We start from the raw sequence: 18957 nt of genomic DNA, 5'->3' as shown, positions 1-18957 counted from the left end.
AACTCCATCCCCCCAATGTCAAAAAGAAATCTACGACACTGAGTAGGGGCACTCCCATTTGTGATGCATATATGTAGGATCCCCACTTTTTCAGCATTGCTGTCACCCAAAGACCCCGTTTAGTTATTCGAAACATGCTCTGCTGGGGAGAAGGGGGGGATTTTGATAGTCCCAAGTCCGTGTGGAGCACTTCATTTGTAGGCCTGCCTACGGTCTTTATCTGCGACTGTAACCTTCAACATGGGGTCTTTTTGTGTGAGAAATAGGGGTCTTTCAGGGGAAATGCTAAACGGGTTCTTTCAGGGGCATATTCTAAAGGGCAGATAAACAGGACTGATTTCCACGGTCATTGAAGAAAAATTGCCTTCAGTTATTGTTTGATTTTTTTAGGGGGTATCACGAAGTTGAGGGATCTGGGGGTAAAGGGGTCCACATTTGGGGCCGAGAAAACAAAAATGCGACTAAACCGTGGGTGCTGGAACTCAGTAAAAGGGGGGGGTCATGAATTGTTTTTTCAAAGGGGCTGCGTCACTGGGGATCAAATTATCAGGGTGCACCAACCTGTTTATGTGCACTACATGTTTATAGTTGCCTGTTTGCCCCGGGGTTTGCCCAGAAGCTCCCAGAGACCCCTTATTTTTCATATGAGCTCATATAAAATCTAATTGATTCAGCGTTCGAACCTATCTGAGGCTCTAGATATCATTTCCGATGTGGTGGCGATATTTTGAAGACGGGCTGTATTTAGTAACATTTCCGGTTTTTGACGATCAATTGCCCGAATTTTCTCTAAATTCCGCTTAAAATTGCACCTTTCTTCAACATAAGTTCAGCCTCATATTGTAAACATTGAATACAGGTAAGCCCAAAGAACATTTTGAGCAATAAATATGCCGTTAAGATGCATGCTTTGTAGCATAAAGTAGACCGAATAATCAACAGCTTAGTTAGGCATGTTCACAAAATTTTCAAGTAGGATATTTCACATTGAAATTACTTTGTTTAAAAAGGTGATTATTTAACTTAAAAAATGAGGGGTCAACCATGCCTGTAGGTCAAAAATTAGCGAAGTTATGGGCAAATGTCTGTTTTTAAAAAACTGCACTTTTCTGCGCCCATCATTGACAATGCCTTACACTGACTTACTGTACAAAAAAGCATGTAATGCACCATTTTTTACCACGATGATCCATTTTACACAAAGGCGATTTTATTTTATGAAATCTAACTTTCACTGCATGCTGACTTCTGTATCAAGGATAAAGTACCAGCACTTTTTAGACTACGTCGTCAAGTTTCTGGTGTCCAAATTTCAAATTTTTGTATTTCCCTATGGGGATTACACAGTTAAGCCATTGACTGTGAGCTACTGTGGACACAACTTTTTGGATTGAATGTCGCCCTCTATAATAAGCAATGTGGACATGTCTAGCTTAGTGAGTCCTAGCCCTAGAACTCTGGCCATAGTATCCGTTTTTACTTCCACTAGGGCCAGAGGCACTTACATTGAAAAATTTGTTGGAGATGCTTGAACGATCCAGTACAAAAAATCAATGCTTGATCGAACCAATACAAATGTGTGTCAGGTCACTAATTAACATGATAAAACCCACTTGAGAACACACAATCGCCAGTCATTTCTAAAGACGCATTTATACTCAATCGCTTTTGCAGAAATCTGAATCGCACGCATGATCAGTGTTCTAAATCGCCGTCGATTTGCCTGCTGAGCATGCGATAAATCGCTGTTTTCAAAAGCGACACGTAGGCCTATATTGACACCCTCTGTCGGGTCAAGGATTCAGTCTGATGATGAGCAACCCATGGGTATAAACACAGCTTTACACAATGACTAATTTACATAGGCACAAAAGACCGTGTTCATGTACGTTACTCAGCCAAACATGGCAGAGTAGGTCCCGGATGACGGTACATGTTCCTATCTCCTCAACGTTATACCTTTCCAACAAGGAAAGAGATACGAAAAGCGAACGTCTAGTGAGTCCAGAGAAACTCAGAAAGGCCGTCCGGTTCATCACAGGGAATTACCGCAGAAGATCAAGTGTCACTGCTTTGAGAGCCGACTTGGGTTTTCCAACACTACAGCAACGAAGGTTGGCATCAAGACTGACTCTGTTTTACAAGATCCATAACCAGGAAGTCTCTGTCCAAATACCATGTCACTACATACCACAAGACACACCCTCCATCAAAACCAGAAGGACCGGTTCTTACATTATGCAGACTGTGGCATACTGGCAGACTGTGGCAGACTGGATTGTTGCATGTTCATGAAATACTTTCCATCATTATAAAACTGTAATTTTTACAACAGTTGCTGTGTAAACAGGTACATCCCAATGTCATACTTAATAATTGTATGTATTCAATTCAATTCAATTATTTAACAAAATACCCCTATTGTATTGAGCAATATATTTGGGTTGACCCTCATGCTAGGAATTCATCCTCTTGTGTTCCTAGTATTATAATGGATAATAGTGTCACTAGGATCCACAACATGCTCATCTATCAGGGGCACAGTTCTTTAACCCCAATACATTTGTACATTCATTGAATGACCTTTCAAAATATGGGGATAAAAACTCATACTCTGCAACTTCAGGTCAAATTTTGCACTATGATTGTTTAATTCAGGTTATTGGGCTATGCCATTGGGATGCGGTCATTGTGGTCCATAGTGTGTGGTGGCCTAGATTTATGATAAATAGGATGGAAAGTGGTTGTCAAATCTTAATAGCGTTAGTGACCCTATCACCCTACAGACTTTTTATTCGATGTAAAATATTTGATGTAACATATCTACTGTATTTTTTAAATCTATTCCCATTCTATTTTCAGTATTTAAATGTTTAGGGGCTGTGCAATAATTATGAGCCCCCAGTGTGTGTGTGTGTGTGTGGGGGGGGGGTAAATTTTGAAACGGCTCGCCAAAAAATTGCTTGCCCCCCACTCGGCCCGCCAAAAATTCTTTGCCTCCCCTCCCTTGCACATCCCAATTTACAAACCTAAAATGGTCTTGATAAATGTTGCGAGCAGGAAAATTTGGATATTAAAACGTTTCAGTACCGTGCGTTTTCCTTTAAGTCTTTTAGCACGTTTTATTCAAAAGGCGCCCCATGAATGTGTGTGCAAAAATCGCTTTCCCCCTCTCGGATTGCCAAAATTGCTTCCCCCCCCTTCGCTCGCCAAAAATTTCCCCCTGAATTTTACCCTCACCCAGGGCTCATAATTATTGCACAGCCCCTTAAGTTCTAACGAATGTTTGATGACATAAAAACGATAATATATTTTTACCAGATATTATACATAGGCCTAACATATATCGATTTTACTCAGACATTTGTTGTAGCTTGTTGTCTCGCTTTCCTTCACACCAATTTTTATGAACCTGCAACAATCTGTGGCAATTTGAGCCTGTATGACCCTGACATGACCTTGATAATTTTTGTCCACCATTTATAGGGGTAGTTCTAACCTGACATTACTACCACTAGTATACCAAATGGTATATTTTGATACTAGTCTCATATTCTAACCCAGTCTGCCCCAGTCTGCCAGTCTGCCTCAGTCTGCCAGTCTGCCCCAGTCTGCCAGTCTGCATAATGTAAGAACCGCCAGAAGGACGCATGAGGAGCAGTACAAGATCATCAGAGCAAGAACAGAAGTATACAAGAACAGCTACTTCCCAGCAACCATACCAGTATGGAACAAACTTCCTGCTTCTATAGTGACTTCAACATCAAGCCAAACGTTCAAAACCAAGATCCAGCAGCTGGTTTCCAGTGATCAATCTGAGCTGTACATGGGCTCAGTTGTTCCAGCAGCTGCGTCACTCAACTAGTCCTGCACCAAGTCTTCACTGTATATAATTTTGCACCCTTCGTCGTGAGTTTTGTGATTTATATCATCGTCATCGGTGGTGGGAGTGATTTTGTGATTTTGTCTGTTTTGCACCGGATGTGAAGTTGCACCACTGGGCGTGATACCATGTATGTTCTACCCAGAATTTACGTAGAGGAAGTAGAAGTCCCAATCCATGAATACAAAATTCACTTACAAACATTTTGCATTGGCTGCTTTATAGGGACTGAACCGGTTTAAGGAAATTCAGCTGGTAAGCCGGGAGGGTGAAAGTGCATAGGAACAATCATGACAATGCCGGGAACTACATCACGCTATTGTTCGACCTAGGGCTAGGCTACATCATTTTTAACGCATGCGTGTTCGTCAATACAGCTTTAGTCTTCTCCACCTTCGCAACACGGTCATGGACGTAGTCGTAGTACGAGGAACCCATACCGTACTTAACTTAGCTCTGCTAGTACGGTATGGGAGGATCTGTATGCAGAAAGCTAACGCAATGTAATTTCAATTAGAGCAATTACGAAAACATACAAGGCTCCAGAAGCTTAAATATGTGCATGTTTAAGTTTGTCATAATATTAATTACACGGGTTGCTGTACTTCTTACCATACCTAAACGTTCATGTTTGAAATTGTAATTAATACTCCATTATGAATCCAGAAAAAAAAAAGTTTTCCTGAGCACACAATTCCAATGCAACTTCAACTTTTAGTGCCGTAAATATGAAATATCACATGACCAGGTGTCACGTGGTACATGTCAGCGCTACGTCATTGGCTCTGCTCTGTGGCAAAGCGATGACGCCACAGCGGGGGGGGGTTGTAGTGTTCTTGGACCTTTTTTTTGCAATTTCGGTACGGTACCACCGAAAATACCAGGCCTAAGTGTTACTAAATGATAAATTGGATTACACAGTTAAAGCCTCAAATTCTAATTTTTTTATTCTTTATTCAAAATGTTGAAATGATATAGTAATAACTGCCGGGAAGAGTTGCTGTCCATTTTAAGTTGAAATAACAAGGTAAGTGAAAGAAACCCCACTGGTTATTTTGGCCATTTAACATGCAGTTCTATGGGAGGACATATTATCATAATTTTTTATGGTAATTCTGCCCAGCCGAATTCATTTACCTCTACCAAAAGTAATCGCAAAAGTAGGCGGTTGCGAAATCAGGCGAGATTAGTGGTTCGAGAACTGCCTTGTCTCACCATGCAGCTAGTTTGCTTCCACTCGCTCTCACTCCTCTCTCAAAAGGTTGTCCATGAAAACAAGATTTGTGATTGCTAGGACAATTCGGAGAAGGCACATGCAAAAAATTTGATTTTTTTTTGCATATTTCCAGTGCCCATCCAGAAGCATGATCGAAGTACATGTATTGCAAAAGAATAAGTACCGGTACCGTAAGTTATTATTAAGTATAGGGTATTGCAGGTAATTACACAAAATGATTTAGTACCATACTTAGTGAAAATTTCAAAGTAATATCAGCGTTTAAACCATTGGTTGCTTTTGCCAAGATTTGGCTGTTCCATCTCACTACCTCGGACACAAAGGGGACACATTACCATATTGCACTCAATATCAATGAGGGAAATCACAAAACATGCCATAAAATAAATATACCTCTTGAGTGAGTCTTGATGAAAAAATTCAGATTTTAAAAATTCTTTTTAAAAGAGACAAATTAGTATTATCTGTGCTGAGAATATTGACTTGAAACTTTCTCTTTTGAAACTTTGAAACCCTCGGAGGGTGTCCCCTTTGACATATGTGAGAAGTGGGTAAGTGCAATAGATGGAACAACCCGACCGAGAGAATTGCAGATATCACTATCAGAACCGGGTCCCCCTTCTCTTTTCAAGTAGCTCTGACTTTTAACATGCACAGGGTTTGACTCTTCCTGTACACAGGAACAACGACTTTACCTGGCTTCCGTACCACGGTCAGGATTTAGATTTTGTGCCAGTTTGTGAGAATCAAAAACCATCTGAGTCGCTTCACTTACTGCATGATTCAATGAAAGAAATTGATTCTCGCAACAAATGTTATGAGAATCATTACAAGAATCGATTTGAATCTAGTCTTTGATTCTGAGGCTCTGCACGGGACATCGCACACAACACTACTTATCTTCTAAATCTAAGCAGTGTATGGGGGTGAGAAGAAATTCTACAATTTTATTATGTTAAGGGATCTAAAATGAGCGTTTATATGCGTTTCGACAGTATTTTTTGTGGGACATGAGAGCACCTCAGACCTATCGAATTGCATTCTGAATCTGAAGCATGTCTTTCTGATATCAAATATTTTCATTTTTGAAAATCACAATATAATACAAATTTTATGACAAATTATAAAATTTGATATTTTCAATTTTTGATATATAACAGTCCTCGAAGTAAATTATATAAATCTAATGACATATTCTTAAAGTGTATGTAGCAGGGAGGAAAAGCCGACGGTCAATTGAAAATTTTGACCTTTCATATTGAATATATGGATTTTTCCCCCCAAAAGACCTATTTTTTTTGGTGTTTTGGGAAAAAAATCCATATCTTCAATACTGAAAGGTCAAAATTTTCAATTGATCGTCGGCTTTTCATCCCACCTACATACACTTTAAGTATAAATCATCAGATTTATAAAGTTTACTTCAAGTACTGTTAAATACCAAAAATATCAATTTTTAATCATTTGCCATAAAATGTGTATTACATTGCGAATTTAAAAAATCAAAATTATTTGATATCAGAAAGACATTCTTCAGTATTCAGAATGCAATTCGATATGTCTGATGTGCTCTAATGTCCCACAATAAATACTGTCCAAACGCTCATACCCCAGCCCTTAAGTAACTGAACACAATTGCAGGATTTCCAACCTTTAATACAGGAACATTTTGAGAGAGGAAGAGAATTCTCACCTAAGGCAAGCCCAAGGCTCGAACCCACGCCGAATATATTCTCCTTGGTGACAGCACAACACCTAAACTGATCGGTCATCTCACACCACCCTTGTAACCAAATGTTGCAACGAAGGTCTTAGCCAGCTATATACGGATCATATGTGATAGCTCTAAAACAGATGATTTTAAGGGTATATGAACTTGGGACTAACTCATGACATGTAAAGGCCAAATCAGGACATATTTGAACCCAGTGACCCATCCATGGGTATAGACAAGTTCTTTTATAATTGAGTGTCAAATTTTGGTATAGATTGGACAGGTGGTTTCTGATTTCTGGCTAAGACTCTGGTTGCAACCATACGTACATAAAATGCCATGTTATTTTCTCTTGCGCGTATGCTCAGCCGACAATAAATCAATTTTTATTTAATGCTGGTTTCATACTTTCTGCCGCTTGCCAGTTTTACTGTACCCGGTACCGGCACAGTAGACCAATGTACAAAGTTAATATCTTGCTTATTTTGTACTGTTTTTATATTGTCCACTTTTGTTTGACATTTTACAGTGAAGATGGCTCGAAAGAAAGCTTCACCAAAAAGATCACCAGTGAAGCGGACTCCGCCTGTGAAAAAATCACCAAGAGTGAAAAAGCCGTCTCTAGCAATGAAGAAATCTTCACCTGATGAACAGGAATCGCCAGCGAAGAGCGTCACTCGCATATCCAGCACACCTAAGCAATACAGTACAACTGTCAACATAAAGTGCAAAGTGTGCGCGGATATAGTGGTTATGTACGATTTTATTGAGCACATTCTCTGCCACACAGATATACGTCCCTACAAATGCGGATATTGCGGAACGAGATTGAAGAAGAAAGTGGACTTCACAAAGCATGTGAACCAGCATAAAGGTATTGTATTTGAAGCAGATACAGTGTGTAATATAAACACATTGATCCGAAAAAAGAAGTTGGCTCCTTCTTGTTTGAGTGATCACAAGCAGACCTGGAATTAAGCCGTATCATATGTGACATGATCTGGTCCATGGGGGCCAAAGGAGGCATTTTTCAAAATTGAGTTACTATAATTATTACCTTGCACAAGAGTCATTCCATATCAACTCACCTAATTTTCAGAAAAGGTTGGCTGGTCACCCTCTCAGATTTTCTTTAAAATCACTTATATCATAGACCTATGGGTCAAATGAACACATTTCAAACGGTAGGTCTCAACTCCTTGTCGTTTCTGAGTTATGGCTCGTTGAATATTTGATGTTTTTTGACGCAATTTGCCCACTTCCCATTGAAATACACACAAAATTGTCCAAAATACCAACCCAAATTTTATTATGTGGGAAATGAGCCACCATGATCAAACTCTCACATATCCAAAATACTTCTATGATGTTCCTCTGTACCAGAAATCAAAGTGGTGTCAAGCCATCTTCATGGTTAAATGACTGTTTGGAGATCGCATTGAAATACACAGTTAGGTTCTAATTCCCAGAATGCAAAGTTCATCAATTTACTGTGTATTTCAATGAGAGATTCAAACACTAATTTAACCATGAAGATGGCTTGACACCACTAAGATTTTTGGTACAGAGGAACATCATGCAAGTATTTTGAATTTGTGTGAGTTTGGTTATGGTGGATTATTTCCCACAAGGTCAAATGGGGTCACGAACGGGGAGTCTTTTGGCTGATGAGTCATCTTTGAGCCCCTGGGAAATTTTTATTAAGCCAATGAGTGGTCTACCCTGCTATAGGGGGTCACACCTGAACCTATATTGCCTACTAAAGGCAAAATAGATGATGTCTGACATCTAGGATGAAGAGGAGGGGGTCAAAACAGGAATTTGTCATGTGCGCCAGCGAACATGCATTTTTATGTCTATATCAGCAAATGGGGGTGAGATACATTGTTTATGAGTCCAGAATCTGGTTATTTAGGTCAAAGACACCCTAGATTCCAATTTGTAGCCCTGTAGCTTACCCCTAGAGGAAGATATGAATGTCTAAACTCGGAAGAAAATTAATGTCACGACACGCGTGCCCAAAAAGGGGGGTCTGACCCAATTTTCAATAGGCCGGTTCTCGGAAACGACAAGGAGTAGAGACCTACCGTTTGAAATGTGTTCATTTGGCACATAGGGCTATGATATAAGTGATTTTAAACAAAATCTGAGAGGGTGACCAGCCAACCCATTAGGTGATTTGAGATGGACTGACCCACAAACATTAGGCTTCCATTTTCTGAAAACACCAAAAGTCTAGCATACTTGGTTCTGAAGTTATGAAGGTTTGTGATGTCTATTTTCTTATGTATTTTATCGTTTTTTATTCCTTATTTTTGCTTTTATCTCAATTTCAAATTTGCCGCCTTTGGCCCCCATTATGGACCAGATTGTGTCACATATTGTATTTTGCACCTCAAATATTGCAACCCACTTTAAAATGGGGTGCAAAATTGCAATAGCTTTTTCACCCATTCTGCTGCCACATCAAGCCGCAACTAGCTCAATGTGGAATTTTGCACCTGAAGAAAAATTCTTAATTCCAGGACTGATCACACTTATTTTTAAAGCAGTAAAATCCAGACTAACTTTGTTAGCTGCAACAAGATCCAATATAGTTTACCAAGAAATTGTAGTGGTCGAGAAATTAATGATTGAATGACATTTGTTGCAGTTCAAAAGGTTGCAGCGTATTTTCTGGTTAAAGGACATGTTTCTATGTGTAAGGACTTTACCCAATGCATCTCAAATTAAAGAGACCGATTCAAGTAAGGATTACAATGTAGAAAAACCTAGAATTTGTTTAAATTGTGTTTCTCTTTTGCAACTTGCATACTTATACATGGCACAAATATCTGTTCACTTTTAAAAAACAAAAGCAATATCTTGAAGATACTAAACATTATAATACCAAATAAAGTAATTAATTGATGGAGAATTTAGTACTGTGTATTTTGACACTTCATATGACTTAATTTCCCCACCTCATACCAATTTAAATAAAAAAGAGAGCATTTCAAAAGTGACAACATTTTCATAGACTTTTCTCTCGAAATATACCAATTATAGCACAGTGAGTGACTGTTGATCTGCCACAGTGTAATGCATTATTTGGTAAGTTAGGCATAGTGTCTTTAATGTTACTTTTGTTTCAAGTGTATGGATATTTTCTGTATTCACTGAAATATAATTTTATAATCCAAATACATTTTATTCGACTTTTCTTACATATCAGCCTATGTAAATAAAGTCAAGGTTTCAGAGGAGATGGGAGTGATGAGGACACCCAAGCAACTTATCAAAGATCTCACCAAAGTAGCCACCATTGTTACGCCCAAGAAACCAGCTAGTGCCCCGGACGTCGGTGGAACAAGTAAAGAGGATAATACCGAAACCAATGAGGATTCTTCATCTGAGGTGATGGAAGAAAACGATCCCACTGCATCCAAGAGTACTGGAAAGGAGGAGGATGAGGACGGTGAGGAAGAGGAGGAGGATGGTGGTACCACCAGTCCATCACATGAAGATTCTAACGAAAGCCAAGCATCATCTCAAAACCAAGCTGGACCTATCAAGTGCTCCATGTGCGACAAAACTTTTAAGGAACCAAGCAAGTTTGTGGTGCATGAGTTGATCTGTGAGAAACTGAAGCAAGAGAAGGTGTTAAGCTTGAAGAAATTTGTTTGTTCTTATGAAGGCTGCGGCAAGAAGTATCAGTACGGTCGTCAGTTGGATGATCATGTCCGTACTCATACAGGTGAGAAGATCAGTTATCTGTCCTCTGAAATAATAAAAATGCGGTATCTGCTGGGAGTAAAACCCTGGAAAGCGAGTCCCGCTCAATGATACCCTGGAACAAAACCGTCTGCTTGATACCCGAAGGGCATTATTTATGTAATACCGTATTTTCTTGAATAGTCGCCTACCCAACGCCCCACCAGTTTTTTCAACCAAGATGTTTCCATAATGCTTACATGCTTTCTTGTTTAGTAAGCTCACCAAGGTGCACACATGGTTGCTAATGGCGCCAGCATATACATGTATGCTAAAAGCTGGTGGTAAACCCGAAGTCGCTGTTCCTAAGTTCATAGTTCGTCATTTCAGCATGAGTTTTAAGCTCACCTATTGATTTTAACAGGAATTATCATTCTAAAAATGACCTAATAAATGCCCCCCTTTGGAAAATGCAATGCCCATGGGGGCGACTATTCAAGGAATTACGGTAATATATTTACAAGCCCTGCCCTGGCCCAGTTTGCATGAAAATTTTCCCTGCAAAGTTCAATGGCCCTATGGTGAGTCCTTGGTCCTTGTGGTCCTAGCAGCCACAAAATCCAATTACCAGTACCCAAAAGTATTGAATTAAATTGCTCCAAATTTTTATGTATTTGTCCCGTATCTCAATTACATCAAATTGTCCATTTATACTCGATTTGTAGGGTAGAACTGTTCTACATGTTCTACTAGAACATGTAGCACAAGTGCAAGTTGATGATGATAATAATATTGCCTATGTTTTCCCTGGTTTGATCTGTTTAACGTACTGCACCGCCAAACGGTCAACAATTATATAAGCCGATTTTATCACAATATGTGACATGATCAAGAGAAATGAGTCGGATGTCGCTGATATTGATTTTGAGATATTAGCAACGAAAGTGTTAAATTCTTTTGTTTTATATTGTTTTCAGTGATTCATAAATTGACATAATTTACAAAAGAAAAAGTAGTATCAACATGGGGTTTTCAGTTTCTGAAAGCTCTAAATGTCCTTTTTAAAAACATGTGTAAAACTCATTTTTGCCCAGGTTCAACATGTGACTCATTCCCCTTGATCATGTCACATACATGTTTATTGCATAAAAATATGTAAAATAACCAGCTCTGAAAGTGTGAATTGCTATCTTCAGATGCTATACTAGCATCCTACCATGCCAAATTTGACAGCGTTGTCATGCCATTAGAAAAAAACTGTCAAGTAATAAAAGTATTATCTTTAATTTGATGTCCCAACTTGTCTCTCACTTTGTTATTGGGCTATTCCAGTTGAAATCCTACACCCCTATGGAAGACATGAACTTAATCTCCCACACAGGGGGTGTAGATTTCAAATGGAGTCACCCATTCAGGTAATCCCATTTGAAAAAAATCCACACTCCCTGTGTGGAAGATTATGGTCATGTCTTCCATAGAATTAGAAGGTGTATGAATTTCAACTGGAATATGCCTATTTGTCTATATCAGTCGCACATCCTATGCTTATTCCATCGGCTTCAGCAAATTGCTGTATTTCGGAGGTCGCCGGTTCAAATCCAGCCAGATGCGCTGTTTTATGTTTGGTTTGTTTTATGTGTGCTGGGTGCTCTGGGTAACGATTTAAATTTGTTCATGTTACATATCTGTTGCCATCACAGGAGAGAAACCATTCCAATGTGAGGAGTGTTCCAAAGCCTTCCACACCAAGAGCAGCATGAAGTCGCACATGGAGAGACACAATTCTGCCAAGAGATACCAGTGTACAACATGTAACAAGGTGGTCAAGAAGAGTCATATGCGCTTCCATCAGATGGAGCACGAGGGCAAACAACCTGGATATAGATGTGAATATTGCGGTGCACATTTCAGACTGAAAACAGTGTATACCAGACATCTTAGAGTTCACACAGGTAGGATTTCATTGAAAAAAATTAAAATGTTGGACCATAGAACTAGAAGGAACCAGGACTCCATCGCCATCTGGATACAGGCATGGAGCAAAAATTGGGGATGTTCGGTTTCGATCAGAATGCGCTCGAGTTAATCTTTGTCTTGTAAGAGCGACATATATGATGGGCGCATTTGAAAGATGCATTTGATGCGACCTGCACACGATATTTAGAGGCTTCAGATGAGATGAGAATTGTTTTTGTTTGTCTCCGCGCATCTTCTGTAAGGACCCGAATGTCCCCAATTTTCTACCCATACCGGACAGCGCCATTGTAATAATAATAATAATAATGGAGGGTTCTTATTAGGCGCACAATCTTCAAAAGAACTCGAGGCACACAAACAATAAAGACAAACAAGTTACTTCTGTGAATCCGGAAAAGCATGAAGAAAAGATGAGTTTTAAGTTGCTTCTTGAACTGAGTAAGCGAATGTGTGTTAGTGGTATAGGAAGTTCGAGTTCTCCTTCTGTAATTCTGTGCTTTGGACTCGTGACAGGACAATTATCAAAGCACATGCATTGGGGGAACTGCAGTTGTAAAACATGCATATTGATGTGGCAAGTCAGCTGATAATATTTATATGAATCTAACTTTTATTGGCATTTTTACGATAGTCTCTTGGCCAGACTCCCCTGAATAAACACATTGTGGTGGTTTTGGCACTCTTCCCGTGCAACAAGTCTGGTTTTACCATCCCATGACAGTGCCCATTGTAGACACCTGGTGAAGAAATAAAAGAGTTAAAGGCACATACGCAAGCAACCTTCCATATAAAGTCAGAGCCCAAACAGCTTGAGCTAAAGTACCCTGTAAATACTTGTTAATTCATGTTTCATGTTCTTTATTACAGGAGAGAGGCCATTTTCATGCAAGCACTGCGGCAAGACATTTGCCGATCTGAGCGGTGTGAGCAGCCATGAGAGAATACACACTGGTGAGAGACCATATCAGTGTCAGGTATGCAGCAGAACATTCATGAGAAGTAACCACCTCAAAGATCACATGTCCACTCATAGCAAGGAGCTCAAATTTGTGTAAGTTTTAATTTAACATACATTATAGCAGACTGCTTTAGAGAAGTAGTTTACGAGGGCTGAGCTTTCGGAACTCTAGAGAGTGCCATCTTCAAAGCTCCAAAAGCTCAGCCCTCTGAAAAGGACTTTTCTAGGGAAGATTAAACTTTACTCATGTTTACCGACCTGTAGTACCAAGTAAATTCAAATAGTAGACTGCCTTGCAGTCCCTTTTTGATAAACAATTCACCCCATCCAGCTATGCCTTTCCATGAAACCTAACACATCCCCAGTGACTGCTCTGCCCAGAGGAAAAAAAAAGGACTCTGCTTGCTTTTGATTATGATGTTACCACAGAGGAGTAAGATAAAACAGAAAGTACCACCAGTCAAAGTCCCCATGTATTGTATGCTAACAGTTCTCGATATTCATGAGGGCCGATTGTTCGATCGCGTGCCGTGTCAAACAATCACGCCAGCGCTGCGTGCCTTCAGCGTTAGAGCGCTATGCGTGCTTTCGTGATTACGCAGACCATGAAAATACGCTGTAATTGCGTAGCAGTCTTGCCTGTCGCATTTCATGGAACAGTCGGGCCTCATTATCGGATGAGGGGGAGACTTTGACTGGTGGTACGCGCTCTGTAGTCCTCTGTGGATGTTACCTACTGTAACTTAACACTTGGGCTCAACCTCACCATTCATCTCTAATCTGAGATGAATGTTTAGCCTAACTCTCTCTGCTTTTTGGAGGAGGTTAAGGAAAGAAAGAATGTAGGAAAAGGAAGATGAAGAGAATAGTTGTTTTCTCATGCATGCTCAGTTTTGAACCACAGCCCCACCAGGTGCTTCAACAGAAGACCAGTGACAACACGGCACAAGGGTTTATCTTGCTGGCCAACCTTTTCGTGCTTATACACCAATCCGACTAGGCCATTACTGCGGTGTCCCCGACCCTGCCTGGACGTAAAACTGCGGTGTCCCAAGGTTGGGGGTTCCATCATTTACTTGTTAGTGTGCTACACAGAATTGTACACTACAGTGATTTTCAATACACGATCATGAATTGATTGAACAAATTGAATCTCCCGCACTGGTACAAGTGTGATTCCGTCAATAGAGGGCCAAATACAGTAAATGCTTCTCAGATTGGTGTATATGTGTTTGCATGGTAACGCAAACAGATGGTGCGGGATATTTGGGCTTAAAGAGTGGTAAGGGTTAAGTAAGTAAATTTACATCAACATGAGTTTGGAACCTTTTGGCATAATCAGGCGGCGAGTGGCATGATAGAGCCGGCAACTTGTTAAACCGCCCGGCCGTATGGCATTTTCCATATACTCGGTTAGTTTTTGTGGGGTTCATTATCGAACCCCAACGGTTTTAGCTTGTATTTATGTTATTTATTAACATAGGCCTATTTGTTTTGGATATTTCAAGCGTTTTAAAATTTTAAAATAATCCCATTCAATTCACACCGTTGACGATGAAAATTTACTGAATTTAGAGAATGCACGGTGACCACCACCTGGCAAAATGACCCATTTTCATGCAGAATGCCCCCCCCCCCCCATTTCAAGATGGATTGTCACTACTCAACATGAGTGGTAAATCTGTACCATTAACAAGTAAGCAAGCATGAATATTTATCATATTTGTGACTTATTTTGAATAATGCATTACCAATACCCAATGTACATGCAGCCCATATGGGGAGACCGGTAACACTGAAGATTGCAATCATGGGGTACAGTCAACTAAGTTTCAAAACATAAGCATGCATAGCAGATGCGTTTTTAATAAGGTATCATCATTGGCAGAGGGAGTGCATAAACTGCTCAAATAAAGAAAGTCCGCAGTCATGTATCCTGTCCTACACCAAAACCTGATCTTGTTATGACAATTTGATTAATATGGTCGTGTGCAGAATCTTGTTATCTCCAATTTGCTACCAAATTTGCTACCAAACACTCAGAAGCAAATCAAAACTATGCACACGGTCAAAATTGTTTAGCGGGGTAATGTGGTCAAGCTTACTTGCCCATGATGGGCCCTGTCGACTATCCCAAGTGCGCGCTTTATTCAATTGTTAATTTAAAACGCATGGATTGCTACAGTCTTTACTGCTGAATACTAGCAAGGGCACAATGCGATCGATATGACCTAGCGGTTGTTTCGGGCTATGTCAATGGCCGCGCTCTGCCATTCACCTCTACAGATCCGCGTGGTCTGTTTTTAATTTGCAACTTTTGAAAATGCACCAAATTTCATATACTGGTATCAATCTCTCTGAATTTAGAGTGTTTGGTAGCAAATTTGGTATCAAAATGGAGCTAACAAGATTCTGCACACGACCTTATCAATTAAATTGTCATAACAAGATCAGGTTACATGACTGCGGACTTTCTTAATATGAGCAGTTTAGTTCATTGTATTATCCAAAGTAAATAGTAGTCTCATTTTGACGCGTTTTGGCGCTGCCGCTTGGATAGGTATTTTTTTGCTTCTCGATTTAGTTTTATTCTGATCTCTGTAAGTCTTGTCCATGTACGTCTGCTTTAAGCATATCAAATTGCGAGCGGCCCTGCTGCTCATGGTTTAGAAAAGCAGGGATATGATACACCAGAAAAAATTCCTGATCCCAATTTTCATACTGCTCTCAACAAATACAAATTCTTAATCTGTTATAGGCCTCCTTGGTGATTTTTCTCCCATTTCACTAAGAGAAACGATAAAAGTTCTATAATTCCAGGGTTCAGACTCCTTAATTGACAGTAGTTGATATTTAGAGGGTGTACAAAATTCAAATGGAGCTGCCTAATGTGTTCATTCTATTTGAAATTCATACTCCCCCTGTGGAAGATATTTCCAAAATTGTCCACAGGGGTATAGTGTGGCTTTTAAATGAAATAACCCACTCCAGGGTTAAGACCATAATTGACAGTTATTTCAAACATATTTCATTCTTTACAGATGTAGTGAGTGTGGTGGAAAATTCAAGCACCGAAAGTCGCTGCAGAAACATATGCAAAAGCATAGAGAAAACGCAGAATTCCGTGGTAAACGAAGCAAGTACGACATAGGGGAAAGTATTTTAAAATCGTCTGACGATGATGATAATGATGACACAAGCAACTATGCATTCGATCCTCCCGATCATGACACCGAAGTTACGGTTGCAACATCGGCTATATCAATCAAGACAACAGACCCAAATGCCGAATACGAAGGCTTTGCTCAACCTCAGCAAATTCAACTTTTCAGACTAAAAGATATAAAAATCACGAAAGATGTAAGCGGGAAACCACAGCGCGTAGTCTCCTCAAAACCACGACCATATGTCTGTAAAGTATGTCGCGCGGATTTCACAGAGAATCGCTATTTAAGGCAACACATGAGGATTCACACAGACGAGAAGCCCTTCAGCTGCGAGTTTTGTCCGGAAAAATTTAGGACCTTCAACATGTATAAATGTCATCGCATGGATCATACAGGAGATCGCCCCTTTAAATGTAAACACTGCACGTGGAGTTTTAAGCAGCGATCAGCGCTAATCCATCACGAAAGAAAGCACTCAGGCTTTCGACCCTATAAATGTGAATACTGTGGTAAAGCCCACCGAGATCCACACATTTGCGTAGTCACTATGTCACTCATTCAAGCTCCGTGCCATTTATATGCAAGGAGTGCGGCCAGAAATTTAAGTATGCAAAGACTATGAAGCGTCATTTAAAGTTGAAGCATAACATACACCTGGTTCCTTCTAAAAATGTGATTAAGAAAAAGCCAGAACTTATACCTCCTAACGAGGTGCTTCGAAATGAATCACTTCAAAGTGGGTCACCTCATAATCAGCCACCTCAAAATCAGCCACCCCATGATCAGCCACTTAGTAAAGATCCGCAGCCACCTCATAGTCAGCCACTTCATAATCAGCCACCACCACCTCATAATCAGCCACTTCATAACCAGCCTCTGTCACATCATAATCAGCCGCTTCATAATCAGCCTCCGCCAGCTCATAATCAGCCACTTCATAATCAGCCACAGCAAAGTCATTTACTGCATAATCGGATTCCCCAAAGTCAGCCGCTCTATCATCGGCCACCTCAAAAGCAGATACTTAGAACTGAGTCTGGGTCAAGAATCATAGAACAGTTGTAGAACGATATTCTATGAAATTTTCAATCAGTAATTTTGACTTGCTCCCAATAAATGAGCGTAAAGTTGGGAGTTTTGAGACGTTTCAACTGTTGAGTTGATGATCTTTGCAGGCCTGAAGACGCCTGTATTGGCAGTGGCATGTCCTAACATGTGAATGGTGACAGAATTTTTGTCGCATTTTGTTGGGAATGAAAGTAAGATTTCTGATGCTAAATTATGAGTATGAGCCAATGGAGTCTATATAAATGTAAAATTAATTGGTCAGCACAAAAAGTTGTTAAATGTTGGTAAATTTGGTGATTTTCTTAGAAACTAAGCTGATTTTAGTTATGAAATGCGATATATATATTTGAAGGACTGTCTAATCATTATTTGGGGCTTGACGTGCAGCAGAATATGTGAATCAATATTTTGCATGTCATTTTAAAAGTGAGGTGCAATAGGCATTTTTTCCGGTGCAAAATGCAATGTGATAGGGTAATTTCATGTATCTGGATTGCAGGATGTAAAATGAGTATATGTGACGTGTCATGTCAAAAAGAGACACTTTTGGGCAGGATTGTAAATGGAGAAATAGCCAAAAATCTGACCGGGGGTGATTTTTTTCACAATTTGGGTTTGTTGCAAATTTGTGATGATATTAATGTTAAAAATATTGTCTGATAGTTTCAGACCGGAATATAACTGGCATCTTGTATTTTTTGAGACATTTTTTCAAGGTAATTCCTACTCTCAACATTGTGAATAATATTTTTAAAGGCCGATATCTCAATTTCCAATTTTATAAAACCATAACTTACTAACTCAATATCTTCGCTTAGGAATGTCCAATTTGATTGGGGAAAATGGCGTTGTGGAGCACAATATCTCTATTTAATGTACATTGTATGTAAAAACCTCAAAATTGATAACCTGCCTAAAAGTGTTTCCTTTTGACATGGTAGTATAATCTCACGCCTAGGTAGTTAATCTCACGCAAAAAGCTGGAAAATGAGTAAAATCTCACGCATCGTCATGAATAATTTGTTGCTCCTACCCCCCCCCCTGCTTTTCACATTCTCAAGCGTCAATAATCATGGTACAAAATGAACATTTGAGTCGGCAAATCCCGGTACGCCTCTGTCTCACGCCAAGCAATTCCAAAAAGTTGACAGCCCTGCTCTCAATCATCTTGGAAATGTAAACAAGAGATTGAAGGTACTAAAAAACTTTGTTTGATGGGAAAAAGTGAGAGAGGGGATGAGGCTGTTAATCTATTTATAC

The 18957-nt window shown here is 39.7% G+C and overlaps 1 protein-coding gene across 1 annotated transcript; it reads left to right on the top strand.

Moving 5' to 3' along the window:
- The first annotated feature begins 752 nt into the window (after positions 1 to 752).
- Positions 753 to 18561, top strand: LOC140169652 (uncharacterized). Its single transcript, XM_072192938.1, has 6 exons — positions 753 to 859; positions 7364 to 7708; positions 10049 to 10570; positions 12228 to 12479; positions 13372 to 13555; positions 16504 to 18561. The coding sequence occupies exons 2-6, from the start codon at positions 7369 to 7371 to the stop codon at positions 17249 to 17251; spliced, it is 2046 nt and encodes a 681-aa protein (XP_072049039.1). The 5' UTR covers positions 753 to 859; positions 7364 to 7368; the 3' UTR covers positions 17252 to 18561.
- Positions 18562 to 18957: the final 396 nt, after the last annotated feature.

Source organism: Amphiura filiformis, chromosome 14 (genome assembly GCF_039555335.1).
Source record: "Amphiura filiformis chromosome 14, Afil_fr2py, whole genome shotgun sequence".
Classification (NCBI taxonomy): domain Eukaryota; kingdom Metazoa; phylum Echinodermata; class Ophiuroidea; order Amphilepidida; family Amphiuridae; genus Amphiura; species Amphiura filiformis.
This window is presented reverse-complemented; position numbering and strand designations above follow the sequence as displayed.

Excerpts from the sequence above, each read along its gene's own strand:
- LOC140169652 (XM_072192938.1), top strand. The coding sequence starts at position 7,369 with ATGGCTCGAAAGAAAGCTTCACCAAAAAGATCACCAGTGAAGCGGACT. Across the intron at positions 7,709-10,048 it reads GCATGTGAACCAGCATAAAG|CCTATGTAAATAAAGTCAAG; the intron begins GTATTGTATTTG and ends CTTACATATCAG. Across the intron at positions 12,480-13,371 it reads ACATCTTAGAGTTCACACAG|GAGAGAGGCCATTTTCATGC; the intron begins GTAGGATTTCAT and ends TCTTTATTACAG.